At 40.1% G+C, this 21,783-nt stretch overlaps 1 protein-coding gene across 1 annotated transcript in view; it reads right to left on the reverse strand.

The window, feature by feature from the left end:
- LOC136863716 (uncharacterized) overlaps positions 1 to 21,783 on the reverse strand; it is a 769,999-nt gene that overhangs the window by 275,271 nt on the left and 472,945 nt on the right. The window contains exon 5 of the mRNA XM_067140074.2: positions 518 to 664. Coding sequence (XP_066996175.2) covers positions 518 to 664 — 147 coding nt within the window. The remainder of the gene's footprint in view (positions 1 to 517; positions 665 to 21,783) is intronic.

Raw genomic sequence — 21,783 nt, forward strand, 5'->3', positions numbered from 1 at the left:
AGATAGAACGATGATTGGATCGGTGCTTCCCTGAACTTTCCACTTCGCAATAACATTGCTTACAGTGAATCTGGGTACGTGTAATTCCCGTGAAATTTCTCTGACGGAATGTCTGAACTTGTGGGCCCCTACAATTATGCCCCGTTCTAGCTCACTCAATTCTCTACACTGACACATTCTCATAGTAAACATGTCTACGATGTTGATGTCTGCATAACCGGACGTCGCACAGAGTACGTGCAGTGGGCAGTCCAGAGACGTTGACTACGAAATGTACGCTTTTATTACAAAACTTCTGCAGCGGAAGTAGCCTTCCTCTGTGGTTCTCAACCAAAGAGTGATTATTTCCGTCCTTCGTGGTCAAATGGTCACTTTTACCAAATGCATTTTTGTCTCAGAGGACCACAAAGGCAGACCTCGAGGGCCACTTGTGGTCCGGGATCATAGTGTCAGATATTTTATTTTACTATATATGGATTAAAGTACTGTAAATGGAATATCTCTAAAATAAACTTACCGAAATTCTTCTAGTCGCACCTGGAAAGATGCCTTGTCCAGCGAATAGACGGTTTCTCCGTCGACACCGGGAATAATGACCTTCGGCCAAGTAGTCATATTGCAGAGAGCTTGATCAGTCACAACGAAGATATCCGTCAAGTTGGACCTAAAACCCAACAGTGAATATGGATGTACTGTGTGAAATCAGTATTACCAATCTTACAAGAATGACCCTGAAAAGATTCGGAAGAAAATTCTTTGAATTATCTACTATAAAAGTAATAAAAGTTCGACTCTACTGAAAAGGGATCAGTACCTTTTAATAATGCTACTTGCTTTTACGTCCCACTAACTACTTTTACGGTTTTCGGAGACGCCGAGGTGCCGGAATTTAGTCCCGCGGGAGTTATTTTACATGCCAGTAAATCTACCGACACCGGGCGAGTTGGCCGTGCGCGTAGAGGCGCGCGGCTGTGAGCTTGCGTCCGGGAGATAGTAGGTTCGAATCCCACTATCGGCAGCCCTGAAAATGGTTTTCCGTGGTTTCCCATTTTCACACCAGGCAAATGCTGGGGCTGTACCTTAATTAAGGCCACGGCCGCTTCCTTCCAACTCCTAGGCCTTTCCTATCCCATCGTCGCCATAAGACCTATCTGTGTCGGTGCGACGTAAAGCCCATAGCAAAAAAAAAAATCTACCGACACGAGGCTGACACGAAGATCACGACTAGGCCTACCAGCTTCTCGCCTGGGCATGACATTTCCAGTGTCAGCTATTCTCTGTATAGCTGCTACAAGACCAGCTCTCGCTAGAAGTGACGAGAATGAAATGAAGTGGTTGTCCTAGAGATCAGACTGTTTACTAGGATAGACAACCTCTAACTAGAAGAGACGTCCGGCTCCATGGCTAAATGGTTAGCGTACTTTGATGACAGGGGTCCCGGGTTCGATTTCCGGCAGGTTCGGGAATTTTAACCATCATTAGTTAATTTCGCTGACACGGGGGCTGTGTGTATGTGTCGTCTTAATAATCATTTCATCCTCATCAGGACGCGCAGGTCGCCTACGGACGTCAATTCAAAAGACCTGCATCTGGCGAGCAGAACATGTCCTCGGACACTCCCGGCACTAAAAGCCATACGGCATTTCACACCAGAAGGGACGAGAATGAAGTGAAGCTATTGACCTAGAGAGGTCAGACTATGGACTAGGATAGATAACATCTCACAAGAAGGGACGAAATGAAGTGCTGATAAATCATTAATTTATTTTTCTTTCTGTATTCCGTAGAACTTAGCCTCCGTGGCTCAGGCGGCAGCGCGCCAGACTCTCACCGCTGGGTTCCGTGGTTCAAATCCCAGTCACTCCATATGAGATTTGTTTTGGACAAGCGGAGCCGGGATAGCTTTTTCCCCGGGTATTCCGGTTTTCCCTGTCATTTTTCATTCCAGCGACACTCTCCAGTATCATTTCATTTCATCTGTCAGAGGAATGCGACAGTCTTCGGCAGCCGGCACAATTCCTATCCTCGCCGCTGGATGGGACCTTCGTTCATTCCATTCCTGACCCGGTCGAATGACTGGAAACAGGCTGAGGATTTTCATTTTTCCATTCAATAGAACTAAATTAGATGCGAATTGTGAGAACATTCAGCCTGAGCGATCGTCGGGTAACGTGGACGTCATTCACAGCCAGTCGTCTGTCCTGCGTATACTTCCTGTCAGTGGCGGTGGGCTCCAAGGAGTACATTAGCACGTGAACATCCGGTTCTAATGCATAGTCGTGTTTTTATGGATAATTAAAAATAATTTCCTTTGTTTCGACCTGTTTTCATCAATCGATCGAAGGAATTCAACCTATACCGAAGTTCCGTTACATTGACAGCTGTTAGTTTCCACTGACAATGCAGGGAGCACACTGGATAGTGTGCTACGAGCCTAAGGACTATACGCATGCACATGCAGATGAAGCCATGGTTTATGCGCAGGTATCCCCTTAAGTGAGGAGCACGGTAAGGTATATGTCTTTATTATTATTTGCTGCTGACAAAAGGTCCCATGAGCCTCTGGTTGGTGACAGGGACCATACAGTACATACTTTTCTTAAGGCGACACCATAATTACATTTCGTATAGAATAGCTTTTTCTGTAAAGTGACAAGTACATTTTCGGATAAAAAGACATTGATTTTTTAACATGTTAGCATCATAGATTTTCAGAAATATATTCAGATATTGCACGGCTGTAATATATTAAATCTGGACAATATATATATATTATTGTATTAATTAAAGCAAGTTATATAGAGATTGTATTAAGATATCTGTAAAAGAGTAATATTCCTTCAGTTTTTTCTTGAAACATATAACCGATTTAGAGTTCTTTATAATAGGAGGCAACACATTATATTCCCTAAACATTGATGATTCCATGCCTTTCACTCCATACTTTACTGAATTAGAGTGAGAGGGATATATCCTTAATGATCCTCTAGTTTCATATCCATGAATTTCACTAAAATGGGAGAAGTTAACAGTAGAATGGGTTAATTTCCTGTCTAGCTTATACATAAAGACTGCTGATGAAAATGCAATTTGTTTATGGAATGGCAGAATATTTGACTTTGAAAAAACTTCATATGGCGGTTTGAAGAAGGGGAATTCATACATGATTTTGATGGCTCTTTTTTTGTAGGATTTCCAAATTCTTAATGTAATCTTTCCTACATCTTTCCCAAATAAAGCTTGTGTATGTTACTGTAGATGTGGGTGGATCATTGCAAAATATATACATTTCAATTGTTGATAAAAAATTACTGTATCTTAATCTGTGCATTATTCCTATCAAAGGGTTAATTTTGCTGATTACATAATCAATATGGCTTTTCCAGGAAAGTGTTGAGTCTAATGTTATACCAAGATACTTAGCTGAGTTGACTCGCTCTATTACTTGGTCCTTTAGGGTAACAGTGTTAGCCGCTGTGTTCTTATGGGCTGTTTTATGAAAGATTAAGTATTTTGTTTTAGGCACATTTATGACCTATTTTGAGATGAAGCACAGTCCGATAACTTGTTCAAGTCACAATTTATATCTTCCATAATTTGCGTTTCACTTAGTCCTTTATAAGTTAGTAAGATATCATCAGCAAATACTTTACATTTTCCCTTTAGTGTTAAAGATTGTATGTCATTAATATAAATCAAAAATAGAATAGGACCTAGTACTGAGCCCTGCGGTACTCCCGTTTTTGTTTGCTGCTTAGAACTATTAGTATCATGAATCATCACATATTGTGTTCGGTTTGATAAATAATTTTGGAACAATTTGTGTGCTAAACCCCTAATTCCTGCTAATTTTAACTTGTTCAGAAGTATTTTGTGGTCAACCAGGTCAAATGCTTTTTTAAGATCTATGAGTAGCCCTGCTGCTAATTTATTTTCATCTAAGGTCTTTTGAACATCTATTACTGTATCAAATACAGCATTATCAGTTCCCCTATTTGGGAAAAACCCATATTGATTATTGGAAAAGTAATTAGTTTTACACAGAAAATTTACCAATCTAATTTTTACTACCATTTCTATGAGTTTTCCAATTGCAGATAATATAATAATTGGTCTGTAATTGGATGGATCTGTATTATCTCCTGATTTAAAGAGAGGTACAATTCTGGCACATTTGAGTAATTAGGGTATTTCTCCACTGAGAATTGAACGGTTAATAATTTCCACAATATATGGCACTAAACTTTCAACACAGGTTTTTAACATGACATTGGTTATTTTATCTTCTGTTAAATTATTTTTATTTTTTAGAGAAGTGATAATTTTGAGCACTTCACATTCATCAGTAGGAGACATGAAAATACTATTAGTTTGACTTTCAGCTGCTATGCTGCCATGAACTTGCTCATCTTGAGGAAGACCTTTTCTTATATTTTCACCTACGTTAACGTATAGTTCATTTAGATTATTGCAAATGTCCTCTGTGTTTGTAATGCTGACATCATTTACCACCAGATGGCTGATTTCATGTTTATGTCCAAGCTTCCTATTTAACACTTCATTGACTATATACCATGTTTCTTTTTGGTTTTTGAAATTCTGTAATCTGTGTTCATAATACCTTTTTTGTAACTCTCTTTTTAATTTGGTTATTTTATTACTGATTCTTTTGTATTCTTCAATTACTTCTGCAGAGGGGTTTTTTACTTTAGTTTTTGAAAACAGTGAGTCTTTGATGCGAATAAGTGTTAGTAATTCTTGGGTAACCCAAGATTTTAGGGGAATGTCTTTGGTGTTCTTTCTGTTTATTGAAATTGAGCTAGTTTCAATTCCTGTACTAATATATTCAAAAATTTATTTAAATAAGTGTTTATGTCCATATCCTCACAGTTAAATTTATTTTGTAGGATATACTGATTTAATTTGTTGTAATTTACAAATTGCTTACCACTATCTTTGACTATTGGTACTAATGGAACTGATTTTTCACTAGAAATTTCACATACCAGTAGGTAGTGATCACTTAAGTTATTTGTTATATTGAATACAGGACAAATTTTACTACTATTTGTGAAAAGTATGTGATCAATTAATGTGGAGGTTGTTTTCGTTACTCTAGTTGGGTATTTGTTATTACATGTCATATAGCCGTAAGTTGTTATTAAATTGCCATATAAAGTTCTGTTTCTGAAGGTTGAAAACAAGTCTATATTTGTATATCCTAGTATTATTGAAGTATGTCCTGAACTACTATTTAGGATATTTTCTAGATCGAACATAAAACTTGGCGAGTTACTTTCCTGTGGGTTATAGATGGTAATGATTTCATATCTTCGATTTCCTTTTGTAATCGCGACTTGCAGTATGATATGAGATTTATTTATTTCTTTTATGACATTGCTTTTCCATTTGTTTGAAACATAAAGCGAAACACCCCCACGTATCTGCTCTCTTACCACATGATGAGAAATGTAGTTTTTTATTTCAAAAGCGTGGGTTAGTTTGTTGGTTAGCCAATTTTTGGAGATTGCAAGAATATCTATTGTCTTTAATCTGATCTAAGATAATTTGGATATCATCAAATTTATTTTTCATGCTTTGTGCATTTATGTGTAGGCTTTTCAATTCACATGATCTACTTTCTAAAAATCTGTCTTTAATATAATTATTTAGGGTTTCACACTTAAATTGCTCTACTTTAAGATTTTTTTTTCAGGATCCAGGTTTGGTTATGTAAGGACAAAAAATTGAAATTAAGAGAAGAAAGCTTGGAATTGAAGTGGGTACAACACAAGGAAAGGTTACCTCGATGTTTCCAGATCAGCTGAAGTGAGCAAGTTCATGCAGAACTTCAGGGTTTGCCACTCACCTCGAAGGACCGTCCTGGAACTTACAGTCCCTGACCCATGTGCCAAATATTTTCCCCTGTTGCCGTAGCTCGCGGCATTTTTTGGCGAGGGTCTCATTCCTAGGCGTTAAGTGCTCGTTGATATAGATGTTATTCACCGAACTATATCCGATTTCGTTCGTTTTCAGTGTCTTTTTTTGTCGTCTGCTACTGAGGATTTCTTCTTTCTTCCATCGATTAACAAACTTCACGATGACAGGTTGTGGTCCAGGTTTCGTGGATGGAAGTCTGTGTGCAGCGTCAATATCTTCGGGCTTTATATCGACTCCCAGCGCCTTACCAACTTCAGTTACTTTCTGGAACACTTTTTCATCCTTTTCAGCAGGAACTCCATACACTAGTAAATTGTTTTTGCGTTGATACTGCTTCAAGTCTTCTAGCTCGTTCACGGCTGCCGTTGTCGCATTTTCCGCATTTTTCTTATCTTTACTCAAAGTATCTAGTTCGTTCTTGAGGTCAACATATTTTTCGGAAAGAAAGGTTGCTAATTTCCGTAATTCTTTGTTTTCTTCCGTTAGTACTTTGAGGAACTCTTCAAGTTGTTTGGAAAAGTTCGCCATAACCTCATTTATGTTAGGTTGTGCAATGCAGTCTTCACGTTTACACGACCATTGGAATTGTTCTTCCTTACGGAAATTTTGGAGTGTTTCTTTGCTCATTTTCACACATGTTACGTGGAACCAACGTTCGCATTTACCATCACAGCCTACAGCCTGTTGATTGTTTTTTATTTTCTTGCCACACGGGGGGCACACGAACACCATGATGTTGTTTATCTTATTTATTTAGTTGTAACTGTTTGAGTGATAATTCGATTTGATTTTAATGGTTTCCTGAGTTATTAATGTTACTAATCTGCAGTATGTTCCTGAAGAATTGTGGATATTACTCACATAAAGTTGATTTTTTCGTCATTTCACTTAATATATCACACAGTCACTGCCGCCATATATTCCGTCTACAACCACCGTCTTACCAGAGATGAAAACAAGGATCGTATTACAGTTGACCACGAGGATACTCCAACTGCCCTGCTACTGATGGTCACAGCCTCCCTGAAGTTACTGTAGCATGGTATTGCCGGAAGATTTCGCTACTAGATTTCGATGTTCGTAATCGCGGGAAGAAGTTTGCTTTACGTAAATGGGTGGAGAAATTATTTGACTACAGGTAGGTGTGGTATACATTATTTTTATGTTTCTTCTCCTACCTAGGTGAACTTCGTGCTATGTAAAAATCAAGAATAGTGCTCGCATCATTTAACGTTCTTTACAGTAGAGAATCGTAGCAAAGTTGCTTTGAATTTTAGTTTCACCGAGAAGAGTAGCTTCGGCTAAAAGTGGCCACAGTTTTACCGTGGCTTTTCAGCTCTTCATTCTGTAGGTGGTGTAATGGTCCCACGGTCGTCTGCACTGAGAGTGGTTTTCCGTGGTTTTCCAATCCCCTGACGCAGGCTAATGCAGGGACAGATCCTTTAATTGGCCACAGCCTCTCCCCTCTCACCTTCTCCGCACCTCAAATCACCACAACACATCTGCTGACCAGAGAGAGGGCGTCATCTTCTAGGAGGCCCACCTTACCCCACCAGGGTACGGATTGGAAACATTTTAGTAGTAGTAGTAGTAGTAGTAATGGTAGTAGTATTCAGTTTTGTTGTACACTCGCAGACCAATCTTGGATAAAATGGATCCTCTATTATAGGAATTCAACCATAGGCCTATTATGAATGGGGAAGGAACCGAACAAGGAAGTTTTAGTGAAGTGATTTAAGAATGTTACCTTTCACTGATCTGCTTTATACTTTGGTACATTTAAGACGTGAATAAAAATGTTACTGTGAACCCCTGAAAATTTTGCTACGAGCCACCACTGCTTCCTATACCCTTCTGGAAGGAATTTAAAATTGATAGGAGAGCTGGTATGTACACCTCCAGTGGGACAGTGCCTGAAAAGTGTTGCGCCACATTTGGACGAGGGTACGAATTTAATTTTATGAAAATGTTGCAAACTTTAGGGTGGATAGACCTAAGAGTGAGGAGATGAGATGTTCGACTAAGCGGTATGTTCCTAGCTGTTAGTAAAGAGATGGCGTGGAATGGCATTAATAGACAAATGTGCCCGAATGGAGTTTTTGAAGTAAGGAAATTCATATTATGAAGAGAAAGTTGGAATTCAAGGGGACAGAATGGGGCAAATATTTGTATATAGGAAGAGGAATTAGCGATTGGAATAATTTACACGGGAGATTTTCAGTAAATTTCCAATAACTATGAAATCATTTAAGAAAAGAGCAGTTAAACAACTGATAGGCTATCTCCTACCTGGGCGACAGCCCTAAATGCAGATCAATGGTGACTGATTGATCGTATGCCGATATGGAGTCCTTCCGTTTGGAAATCGTTCGGCGTACATCTCCGCAGCTATACGAGCATTCTGTCTTACATCGCCGTAAATTAAAATCACATCCAAATATTCCCTAGATGTAAACTGTGCCATAACTAAGTGGTATATGTTCACTAGCTACACACCAGTCACGTTAAGGCGCTGGCCTTCTCACCCCAACTTGGCAGGTTCGATCCTGGCTCAGTCCGGTGGTATTTGAAGGTGCTCAAATACGTCAGTCTCGTGTCCGTAGATTTACTGGCACGTAAAAGAACTCCTGCGGGACTAAATTCCGGCACCTCGGCGTCTCCGAAAACCGTAAAAGAGTAGTTAGTGGGACGTAAAACAAATAACATTATTTACATTACGTCACAACGCGGCTGCCGACCAGGTGCACCGATCGCTGCATTGCCACATGTTCTTTGCTACCATTCAAATCATGACCTTTTTTTTACTACTAAACGCATCGATATACAGGACAGTTACCAATAAGTATCTGTTCTGACTCTTATTCCTAGGTGTTTGTACACTCCATCTTCTCGCATTCGAGCCATTAACCTTCTACTGTATATCATTGATTTTGTTTGGATACGACGTAACGGTGCAACCTAAAGAGCTGAAACTTGCGAAATTGTGATCCTCTTCCCAGGATATATTAATTATGTTTATTTGGTGCATCAGTTACCTTCCACCTGTAAAGCATTTATGAATGGGACAACTATTAACGGAGATACTTCAGAACTAATTTTTAGACCTTCCTCTAAACAACTATTTTGTGCAGCGTGAATTCAATAATTTATAGCTTACATTATAGGAAATTTTCCCTTGACCTTATACACCAATTTTCGCAGAATATTGTTCACCTGTTTTCGTGTGACACGCGTACGTACTTTAGTGAAATGATTTAAGTATATTACTTTTTACTTATTTGCGTTATACTTTGGTACATTTGAGACTTGAACAAAATGTTATGGACCCCAATGCATAGGCACAGATAGACATGACGGAAACCTTCTTCTTTCTGGACATAGCCGACACATATGTTTGGTTTGTTTGTTTTCTTCGCTAATGGTGTAACGTTGTACTAACACATCGAAGGATTTAGCGACGCGAGAATGGGAAAGGGCTAGGATTGGAAGGTGATGGCCGTAGGCTTAGTTAAGGTACAGCCCCAGCATTTGCCTGGAGTGAAAGTGGGAAACCACTGGGCGAGTTAGCCGTTCGGTTAGGGCGAGTGCAGCTGTGAGCTTGCATCCGAGAAATAGTGGGTTCAAATCCCACTGCCGGCAGCCCTGAAGGTGGTTTTCCGTGGTTTCCAATTTTCACACCAGGCAAATGCTGGGGCTGTACCTTAATTAAGGCCACGGCCGCTTCCTTCCAACTCCTAGGCCTTTCCTATTGCATCGTCGCCATAAGACCTATCTGAGTCTGTGCGACGTAAAGCCACTAGCAAAAAAAATAAATAAGGGAAGCCACGTGAACGTACATTTAATCAAGTCTCCAACCTTTCGTAATATCTCATAAGAGTATATTTCTTCCAGTATTAGAGTACCAAAAAGCATTGACCACTTCCCAAAGCACAGATCTGACTAATCATCTAGTTGCCATAGTTGCATGGTGAAACAGAAAACCAGTGTCATCCCTCGCTGTAGAGTCAATTAATTAGAGGTACCACCGGTCGATACGTGGGCAGCATGTAACGACACCACTGTGCACACAGAGCCTAATAAAATCTTGATTACTGGACTGAGGAGCGCCCCCTATGACGAATACAAGAAATACTTGGTGTGTAACGTGTAAAGCTCCACTTTCTCACAGAAAATGAGCTCACACTTCATGCGCCAGCCTTACAGGAAGTGATGAAATGTTACCCTCACGTTTTTATTCCACACACCAATTACCAAAGATAATTGAACGAGTTCTTCATATCTCAATCGATCTTTCTCCTGTTCTGGCAAACTTTCCCAGATTGCGGGCTCTGGTCTCCAACTCGACGCACTCTCTTCATTTATCTTCAGAATTCTTCTATAAGGCCTCATTTCAAAGATCTCTTACCAAGCTAGAGGTTACGCGGTTTGAGTCACGTTTATTTCAACTTGCATTCCGGAGCTATCAAGACGGTTTTCCGTAGATTCTCATTTTCACACCAAGAAAATGCCGGGGCTGTTCCTTAATTGAGGTGCATATGGCCCTGAGGTTCACTCAGCCTACACCAAAAATGAGTACCAGGTTAATTCCTGGCTGCAAAGGCGGCCGGGCGTAGAGCTAACCACTCTACCCCATCACGTGCCGAGGTTAACAATGGTGGAAGCCTTTACCTTCCACTCCTCCAAGGGCCTGCATGGCCTGTACGGAGGTGACTTTGCTTTTTGTTCCTTAAATGAGGCCACGATAGCTTTCTTCTTAATCCTAGCCCTTTTCGATCCCATCGTCACCGTTACGACATAAACGAAATTGAAATAAATAATATTTCAAAACTCTCTACTCTATCTCTTCCACCGATCTGAGTGGCTGAGAGGTTAGAGAGCAAGCCTTCTGAGCTCAAGTACCTGGGTTCAACCCTGCTCAGTCTGATGCTCAGATAGGCCAGCCTCGTGTCGGTTGATTTACTAACATGTAAACAAAATCCTGTGGGATAGAATTCCGGCACTTTGTTTTCTCCGAAATCCGTAAAAGTAGTTTAAGGGACATAAAACCAATAATTACTGTTATTATTATTATTATTATTATTATTATTATTATTATTATTATTATTATTATTATTATTATTATTATTATTATTATTATTATTCCCATTCATAGAGCGCGCTGGAACTTCTTCATTGGCTTGAGGACTTCCACCTTCCTATTCACCCAAAATCTCTTCATGAACTCACTGTGTTGCCTCTTCCGTTCTCCTGACCACTTTGTACCAGTCCTGTTGCTAGTTTTCACCATATACTGAGGTCCTGAAGAATTCGCGATTTCTTCCTCAATGTTCAGTTCATTAAGGTTCCCTCTTGTTTCTTCCAGCCAATTTATTCCCCTGTTATTGTTATTATTATCATCTCTTCCTTTGGGCAGGAGCTTATCTCATGGCTTTTCAACTGGACGGCCGAGGTACGAATCTCGATGGATGAGGGATAGAATTTTCAGCTGAACTGGCACGTGGCGTCAGGAAGGGCATCTAGCCTTAAATCCACATATTAAACACAAATTAATGATGGTAGCTCCACCGATCCGAAAAAATGCTTGGGATTAACCGAAGAAAGTTGTCATTGTTGATTTTCTCTATTCTTTCTCTTCCTGCACCAGCTGTTGACCAAGTTCACACAAATACCTACAAAAACGACTTTCTAATACAGTGATCTGTAATCATAATCTTCAAATTTGCCGAGATAAATCCTTGCTCAAACTGCTGAAGAATCTCTCCCAGGGTAAATGAAAAAAAAAGAGAAGAAAAACATATAGTCCAATAAACTTTTACTCTGGAATTTGTGACAATGAATCAGATGTTAATTTGTGGTGAGAATATTTAATACAGTTTTCTCTTTTATTACACATTTAGTATTCATAATTTGAAATAGTGAACCTTGAATCACATTAATACTAATTGCATTCTGGAAAATTCTGCTACCGTAAAATAATCAAATCGTACAGGTATATTTGGTGTAATTAGTAGATCTGTTACATGATTTCGGTGTACCGAATTCAAAATAAAGTACACACTACTATGTTGCTTATGTAATTTGAATTGATACCCAGATATGTGATTATAGCTTTCATTTAATATTTGAAGGGTTCAGGAAAACCAACCAAAAATTGACTTTTCACAGGGGAAGGGAAATATACTCTCAAACCCTTAGAAGTTTTGGTAGAGTACTTGTTTATCTCTGAAATTATAAAAAGATCATGTTTTAGTTTACTTGCGCAGTTAATTATGTAATTAAACGATGACTGGAATTTGTCAGTTCTTTTACAATTGGCTTTACGTCGCACCGACACAGACAGGTCGTGTGGCACGATGGGACAGGAAAGGGATAGGAATCGAAAGGAATCGGCCGTGGCCTGGTGTGAAAATGGGAAACTACGGAAAACCATCTTCAGGGCTGCCGACAGTGGGGTTCGAACCCACTATCTCCCGAATACTGGACACACTTAAGCGACTGCATCTATCGAGGTCGGTATTTATTAGTTCCCCTCCTCCCGTATTTTACAAGAAATAAAATATGAAACCTCTGCATCGCAGTATGTAGTAACACGTAAAACAAATAGACTTAGTTAAACTATATCCGTCAAAGGACAGAAGATCGGACCTATGAGTGTTCATCATTTTAAAGTATTTTGTAAATAGCTAGAACCTGCTAAATATTTGCTTTTCGCATGTGACATTAAAATACGGCCTCCCCTGTATTTAGACTACCCTTCCTGCTTCATCCTGCATGCCGTCTACCTTTTACCATTATAACTTGGTGCAGCAGACATTATGATATGCCGGACGAGTTGGCCGTGCGGTTGTGGACGCACAACTGTGAGCTTGCATCCGGGAGATAGTGGTTTCGAACCCCATCGCTGGCAGCCCGGAATATGTTTTTACAAGGTTTCCCATTTTCATCCCAAGCAAATACTGGGGCTGTACCTGAATCAAGACAACGGCCGCTTTCTTTCCACTCGTAGGCCTTTCCTATCCCTTCGACGTCATAAAACCTATCTGTTTCGGTGCGACGTAAAACAAACTGTAAAAAAGAAAACATTATGATATGACAACGCCATATTTGTAGTTAGTCTACCGTTTTTAAGCTATACTGTACGCTATGTTGCAAACATCTTAGAATTTCCTGCCGAGATAAATTTAATTTCTTTGGTTGGTACACCCTTTTTCCGGACTGTTAACATGGTACTAACTGCGCCCAACTAGCGGCCAGCCAGAGACTCAGTGGTCGTCTTCTCGTCCTCTTCTCCGTGTAAAACAGAACTTCCTAACGTCGCGTGGCTGGCTGCTGACAAGGTAAAGGCAACCTTCAACATGTAGTCTAAAATACTTTTACAACTGAACAACTCCTCCTCTGGTTGAGGGAGGTTTTTCATAGATTTTAATATTGTAATTACGTAAATGTTAGGATACGTTTTCCTAGATGGATTATGTAGGGAGCTTTTTACCTTTTAACAAGTTATGAAGCTTGCCTTTGTGTGATTTCGTCATGCCAGGCTAACGTAGGCATGTCAATAGGATGTTCCAGTGATTTACCCTTGGTATTCTATCCTCATCTCTCCTCTTACTGCAACTAGATGTCATACAAATTTAACCAGTTATCACCCTTTTAGGATTTGAATTCGCTTTTCTTAATCTCAGAGTAGGTTTGTTTATCCCCTGATGCAACGGGGCATTCGTGCCCCATTAGTTGATCTTCTTATGCCAAAATTTGGGGATTTCACGTGATGTTGAGCCACTGTCTGTCTGTTAGGTCATCAGCCCAGAGGCTGGTTGGATCCTTAAATAGCATCACCAAAGGCTATGCAGTTATAGGGAAACCACAAAAACCAATGACAGAGCCCAAATGAGGCGTACTAGGCAAGATGAGGAGTGAAGTAGTTTGCCATTGCTTTCCTCACTGGGCCAGAAGGTGCTACTGCAGCACAACTGATTTTATGAGCAACACCTTTCATAACGCAGATGCACTAGTTGTGCTCCAAATGTCATTACTCAGCACCACCCATACCCCAGGAGCTTCCATATTGTCACAGCCATGGATGAGACTGGGACTTCAGTGGAAGCTACACTTTGCTCTGGCCTGTGCCAACAGACGGATACAAAAATACTGTGTCCATCAAGAAATGGCAACAGGCGGGTTGAACCACTATCCTTTGGCTATTATTTTTTTTTTTTGCTAGTTGCTTTACGTCGCACCGACACAGATAGATCTTATGGCGACGATGGGACAGGAAAGGGCTAGGAGTGGGAAGGAAGCGGCCGTGGCCTTAATTAAGGTACAGCCCCAGCATTTGCCTGGTGTGAAAATGGGAAACCACGGAAAACCATTTTCAGGGCTGCCGACAGTGGAGTTCGAACCTACTATCTCCCGAATACTGGATACTGGCTGCACTTAAGCGACTGCAGCTATCGAGCGCGGTTGGCTATTTCTGGCTTTTTCTAAACTAATTCTTTCTTCTCGTTTTAGTGTAAATTTCTGTCCGCTCATTGTGTAGTATGAGACTAGATCTTGTTTTCTAGGGAGGAAATCCAACTAGGTGATGATGATACTTGTTGTTTGAAGGGGCCTAACATCGACGGTCATCGGCCCAATCCAACTAGGGTTTCATTTCTGAACTGTTGCGACTTACAGAGTTCTAACTGCGGTACTCGAACTACCTTTGTGGTACGTAAACGTACCATTCGCAGGCCCCGTGGTGTAGGGGTAGCGTGCCTGCCTCTCGCCCGGAGGCCCCGAGCTCGATTCCCGGCTAGGTCAGGGATTTTTCTCTCTACCTGAGGGCTGGTTCGACGTCCACTCAGCCTACGTGATTAGAATTGAGGAGCTATATGATGGTGAGATGGCGGCCTCGGTCTCGAAAGCCCAGAATGACGGCAAAGAGGATGCGTCGTGCTGACCACACGACCCCTCGTAATCTGCAGGCCTTCGGGCTGAGCATCGGTCGCTGAGCAGGCCAAGGCCCTTTCAAGGGCGTTAAGTGGCGTGGGTTTTGGTAAACGTAGCATTCACTTTGTGTTAAATGGTGCTCGTTATCTCAGTCTATGTTAAAGTTTTCTTCTTATCTGCCCTTTCATTGCTTGTGTTTTACATTGTTATTTAGATTTGCTGTAAAGTCAAAATTATGATTGGCTTAATATTCTATTGTCTATGTGTCATTCCATTCAGATGTTTAATCAGGTGTTATTGTTTTTTATATCTATGAAAATGAAAATCCACAGCCTGTTTACAGACATTGGACCGGGTCAGAAATGGAATGAATGAAGCCCCATCTAGCGGCAAGGATATGTATTGTGCCGGCTGCCGAAGCCTTTCGCACTCCTCTGGGGCAGTGATAAATGACTAACAGATGAAATGAAATGTTAATGGAGAGTGTTGCTGGAATGGACAAGGAAAACCGGAATACCCAGAGAAAAACCTGCGCTGCCTCCGCTTTGTCCAGCACAAATCTCACATGGAGTGACCGGGATTTGAACCACGGTATCCAGCGGTGAGAGGCGGGCGCCCTGCCGCCTGAGCCACGGAGGCTACGTTTTTATATCTATATTTAATTTATTAATAAAAAATAAACGTGAAATATTTGATAAATACATTTTTGTAAATTGAAGTGTTGCTTTCTTCTCGTATCTCTCTCGCCCAGGCCCGAAGCCCTGCCACTTCCCAAATCTCATTTCTGCTTTCACACATACTTATTACATACAGTAAATAACTATAATGAGACCGTTTATGGATGAATAAGCCAGGAGTATACAGTGAACTGTAAGAGGGTTGAATAGTCAACTTTATACCGAAATCACAAATAGTTGTCAAGTTCAGATTTGTGGGGAATGTGTCCACTACTCTTAGTTGATAACACAGGTCTAATATTTCGTAATGAGATAGAACTTACGGGAAGGATCGATATTTACGTACGTTACTTCATAATAGCATCTGTGTCTATGAAACATGTTACGAACGATCTCCAGAGTTACACAAGTATAGATCTGTTGTAAGGCTAACATGTTAGGGTATTCAGCTGAACGCGGAACAATTTGTTTCTTCAGCTGAACTCTATCTTTCTCAGCACATAAATTCTAAGAACAACTGTTTTCTATTTACGATAGGTATCTGAGGTATACTCACGGGAAATGAATACTATTTAAGGTAAAGAGAAGCTTCAAGCAACAGACTCACACATGAGAAGGAATTCCAAGCCACAAATCGATTGTGGCCGCGCGATATAAGAGTCAATCCCCTAGCACAAACAATCCTGTAAGAAGTGATGTTTGCAGATGCTTGACCTGGTTTCATGTTTGACAAAGAGTCATCATCGTCCCCCTATGTAAATGTAGTGAGTGAGGTGTGCCCATTAGGAGGATCGATTCACTTTGTAAGCTCTACATGACGCCTTTCAAGGAACTTACACTTATGCTATAGAAACTCTCTCAGATTTCCAGTTATCCTTTTCAGATAAAAGCTGAATTAGCTTAAGCCTGCCAGTTGTCACTTTTCCACTGATCCAATGTTTTCTTCAGAAATACGGATTGCAGATCGATCCACTTTTCTATTTAGTAACTGAATCCTGATAGTTAATGGAAGAGGATCTCTTATTCCATTCCCACGTGGAGCAAACCGTTTATTTCAGAGAAACACGATTTTCGGATGTGGAGATAATTGGATTAGACGCCTTCTTGGAGAACTGAATATCCACAGATTTCCGTCTAATTCATTCCTGAAAAGAAAGTTGAGAGCTCACCTATTTCGAGTCTTAATGACTGTTCAAATCCCAGTGGGATAACTAACATCTGAAGCTAGGAAAAATAGAAAAGCAAGAAAAATCGAGGATATAATGGAACGTGCAAAAGAGTTATTTAACACTAATCTGTCTACTGTGCCTCATAACCTCAACAGAGCGGTCGGGCCTTAAAATGCAGTACAGCACTAATGGGAATAATTCATCTCTTTTCTTCTCTCACGTTTTGCGATTAGCTCGTTAATGCAGCGGTTTTGCCAAATGTCCCTAAATCTGAACGCTATCGGATTAAATGCGCGAATATCGAGTCATGTACAGAATTTCAAGCCGCATTTGATGCCGTTAATAAAAAATAATGTTAAAAAGTAACCGAGTGTGAAAATGGAAAGTAACGACAAAGGCAAAGTCTTCATAGCATGGAACGTTTCATGTCAGAACTCCCATTTTATCTTCATTATGCTTGTAACGTTTTCACTGCTGGTAAAGAAATACTTCGGCTAAATTTGAGTAATAAAAATGCAGCGTGTATCTCTCTTTAAAATCATGTTCAGAACCGAGCTCGATAGCTGCAGTCCCTTAAGTGCGGCCAGTATCCAGTAATCGGGAGATAGTGGGTTCAAGCCCCACTGTTGACAGCCCTGAAGATGGTTTACCGTGGTTTCCGATTTTCTCACCAGGCAAATGCCGGGGCTGTACCTTAATTAAGGCCACGGCCGCTTCCTTCCACTTCCTAGGCCTTGCCCATCCCATCGTCGCCATAAGATATATCTGTGTCGGTGCGACGTAAAGCAAATAGCAAAAATAGCAATCATGTTCAGAAATTCGTATGTGCAAGCACGAAAATTTTATTCGCTGGCCAACGTTCTACTAATGACTTTGCATTGGGGGTAAGGGGGAGGCGTTAACGCAAGGTAAACGGTTTTCGGATATAGAAGTTAATTTTAAAACAAAGCTCAGGTTCTTTTCTCGCTTAGTTCTTAATTTACGACGGGTAGAACGTCTCGTTTGTTTAGGTTTCAAGCGTGACTCGGCTGGCTGGCTCTTGCCAGTAGGGATGTCCCAAACTGCAGACAGTCCTAAGCAGTGCAGTGTTTATTTTATCGCTAGTATAATATTTATCAAATAAAAGTCATTGATATATGTGCAATTCTTGAGGACAAGTGGATTGTGTTGGTGTAGTTTGTAAGTTCGTGCTCTTGTGTGGGGGTTCTTAGTTCAAAGAAGAACGGCAGAAGTATGTACTGTACAATGAATCTTCAAATTAAGAAGAAATGTTCCATAGGGATATCAAGGGGGAAAATCGCAATATTATAATGAGTGTCCTGGATTCCCATTAAACACAACGAATATGAGTTGTGCAGTCAGTGATACGGCTAACACTACAGGTTCTTTCGATAGAACAATCAATGCTATAAATAAGGAACACCCATACATTCTTTTGCGAACGCTTGCCAAAAAAAAAAAGGCAAACACGAGAAGGACGGCAGAAAAATGCATGGAAAATTAAATACGACGATAATGTGCAAAGTGGAGCGCGATCTTCACCAGTCAATTTGGCAACAGTGCGCTACATCTGCGCTGTAGTGCGTTTTAAGATCCGAACGCTCTATAGTACGAGTTGTCTTGGCCGTCGGGTCTAAACCGCATTCCTTCGTGGCACAGAAGCCCTAGACGAAATGTATTACAAACTGTGTTTCATGAAATAAATTTCATTTTGGATCAGTATTGACAACTATGTTATATAAGTTGAAAAACTAGTATATTGGTTCCACCTAGTCAATACCTATATTTTATTTACAATTCAAATTTGTAAAAACATCACATTACAACAATAGAACATGTCTCGGCCGCATTAGGCCATCTTCAGCTATCTATAAATAACTTAAAATGCATATATTAAAAGTTAAAAAACAGTAATCAATTCACAATTATATGGTATACCTATAAAATGTATTTCATATAATAACGCCAACCAGGCTACTAGAAAGCTAACTGCTTTATGAACCTAAAAATAAAAGTAACGAAAATCAAGAAAGATATCAGTTTTTGAAACAGTGTATGATTAATGGGGTTGTCCTCAAATTTTTAAATTTCAATCAGAGAAAACAGACAGAAGCAAAATGGATAAGAAGGACTCAAACACGAACTAATAATATTTGGTAAAAAAGTGAAATCAAGTTTCTTTATAAGAAAAAAGCGTTATTGAATGCTAAATTATATGAATCTCATTTGGAAGCACCTCTTACGCTTGGCCCCATTCGAATGGGATTCATTCCAACGCCATATCAATTCTAAATGATCTAATAATTTTTAAGAAAGAACAAACCCTGAATAAGAAATAAGACAACTTGATAAATCTCAAAAGAAGTCATCCCCCCAAAACTTATTCAGCTTCTCAGGCACTGATTAAGCATGAATTTCATTCACCAATTGAAAACCTATCTAGTGCTCACTTCAGTGAAATGGAACAAGAAATCCTAAGCAAAGTTCGTAAATATAACTGGGTGAACCCTTCAATGCATAATAATTTTGTTACTACCATAGCAGAAGCAGAATTAGCTCGTAACAACATCCCTTTGTATAAACAGGATAAGGTGAGGTATGCAATTGAAAGAAAGTTGAATAAAGTACACAATAAACAAATAAATGAAAATTTCACTGGGTTCAAAAACACCTAAACAATCTAAGAGAGAAAATTAAATATACAGACCTAATAGTTACTAAGGATGACAAAGGGAACACTACGGTTATTCAAACAAAGAACGATTATATCAATAAAACCGAACAATTCTTTGCAAAGAATAAGTTCACTGAAATTAACAAAGATCCCACTAAAAATACAAAGGAACCTTAAACATATCTTGAAAAATACTCATTTTTTCCTTACTGAAGAAGAAATCGCCAGTTTAACTACGATGAACCTGAGCCTTCCCTCACTTAGGGCTAGGCCTAAAATTCATTAACCGGGCGAGTTGGCCGTGCGCGTAGAGGCGCGCGGCTGTGAGCTTGCATCCGGGAGATAGTAGGTTCGAATCCCACTATCGGCAGCCCTGAAGATGGTTTTCCGTGGTTTCCCATTTTCACACCAGGCAAATGCTGGGGCTGTACCTTAATTAAGGCCACGGCCGCTTCCTTCCAACTCCTAGGCCTTTCCTATCCCATCGTCGCCATAAGACCTATCTGTGTCGGTGCGACGTAAAGCCCCTAGCAAAAAAAAAAAAAAAATTCATTAAAAAAATGGTGTCCCCATTTAGACCGTAATAATATTTAAAAACAGCCCACCTATAAAATATCACAATTCATTCAAAAACTTTAAAGAAACACTACCGTTTTTGGCCAACATTTCAATTAAAAATTCAGTAGAATTCCGTAATATCACTAAACATTTAGAATTAAAACCTAACTGTACCATTCACTAATTAGATATAACAAATTATGTATGCAAATATACCTATAAAAATGTACCGAGCGGTACACCTCTACGACGCAAGTTCAAATCTTGCGCCGATTGAAACTTTTCTACTGGAGAAACCCAGAACTTTGACAACTGAACTAACTCGGCTGTTTATCAGAAGATGTCACTGTGTGTTGTTGATTTGCTTTTGTTTTTCAGTGATCAAGAAGTATGGACATTCTCTAACAGATGTCTCTACCAAAAACTATGGTAATACACTCTGGTGCAATGGAATGAACTCTCTTGAAGAAATTTTGTATTCATAAGTTTTGTCTTTACTAATTTTTTTTTGCTACTTGCTTTACGTCGCACCGACACAGATAGGTCTTATGGCGACGATGGGATGGGAAAGGGCTAGGGAAGGGAAGGAAGCGGCCGTGACCTTAATTAAGGTACTAAATTTTGCTCTGTGGTTTGTGGGTTGGCAATATTAATCCTTTCCTTCCGCCTGTTTTGAATTAAGCCAATCAGTAATTTCTGTAATTAATTTTCCTCCAATCATTGCTTTCTTCTTCGAATTTCCATGTGTAACTTTTAGTCAACCAATAAAAATTTAGTGGGTGTGTCTACTCATTCCTGAAAGGTCTCGAATTTTCCACGAGGGTATAAAAACTGGTGGTTTTCTTGTCTCCGGGCCACTTTAGTAACATCTAGCTTAGTGTGTGGATATGTAGCAGGGGGCGGGAAGCGCCTCGTTCTTCAGGCAGCAGTTCTTCAACAAGGTAATGGCCTTTTAACATCTGTATTTCTTGGTAGCTCAGCAGTTTAACTCTCGGGGAGGGTTCGAAACCTTTAATATGTAACCAATCTCTTTAAAATGTAAATCACCGGGCTAGTTGGCCGTGCGTGTAGAGGCGCGCGGCTGTGAGCTTGCATCCGGGAGATCGTGGGTTCGAGCCCCACTGTCGGCAGCCCTGAAGATGGTTTTCCGTGGTTTCCCATTTTCACACCAGGCAAATGCTGGGGCTGTACCTTAATTAAGGCCACGGCCGCTTCCTTCCAACTCCTAGGCCTTTCCCATCCCATCGTCGCCATAAGACCTATCTGTGTCGGTGCGACGTAAAGCAAATAGCAAAAAAAAAAAAATGTAAATCCCTTTTCACTCTAAGTAAAAACTACAGTCTCTTTAACTGTAAAGCGGTGATAGAGAGTACTTTACCCTCTCGAGTTCCTCTTCATTTTGAATTTGAGGTGACTATGTTTTCATAACCGTTTTTCTCTTCCTTCTTAATGTGTTAAATTTATCTTGTACACTAGTCACCTCCATAGCTTGGGATTAGCCCCTGTATTATCGGCCTAGCGCCACATAGGTTTTAAAAAACTTTAGTGTAGGAGTGCAAGTACTCACCTCCATTCACTTTTGTATTTTGGGCCATTTATTTAACACGTTTTGTTTTCCTTCCTGAGAAGGCCCAGTAGATTGGGTACGAGGTACCTCTGTGCCATTATAAATGTGCCTTGAGGGCAGTTAGTGTAAAGTCAGGTTATGGCCTCTTAAATAGGCTTGAAAAATCGAGAGCGGGTCAGCTCTTTTTGGTATTTTTGAAAGGTGCCTCGGGGAGGCGTGACATTTATGATTGCTGGGAGCTAATGCTCCATGTAATTAATGGTTTTCTGC

Source organism: Anabrus simplex, chromosome 2 (assembly GCF_040414725.1).
Source record: "Anabrus simplex isolate iqAnaSimp1 chromosome 2, ASM4041472v1, whole genome shotgun sequence".
In the NCBI taxonomy this organism is placed as follows: Eukaryota; Metazoa; Arthropoda; class Insecta; order Orthoptera; family Tettigoniidae; genus Anabrus; species Anabrus simplex.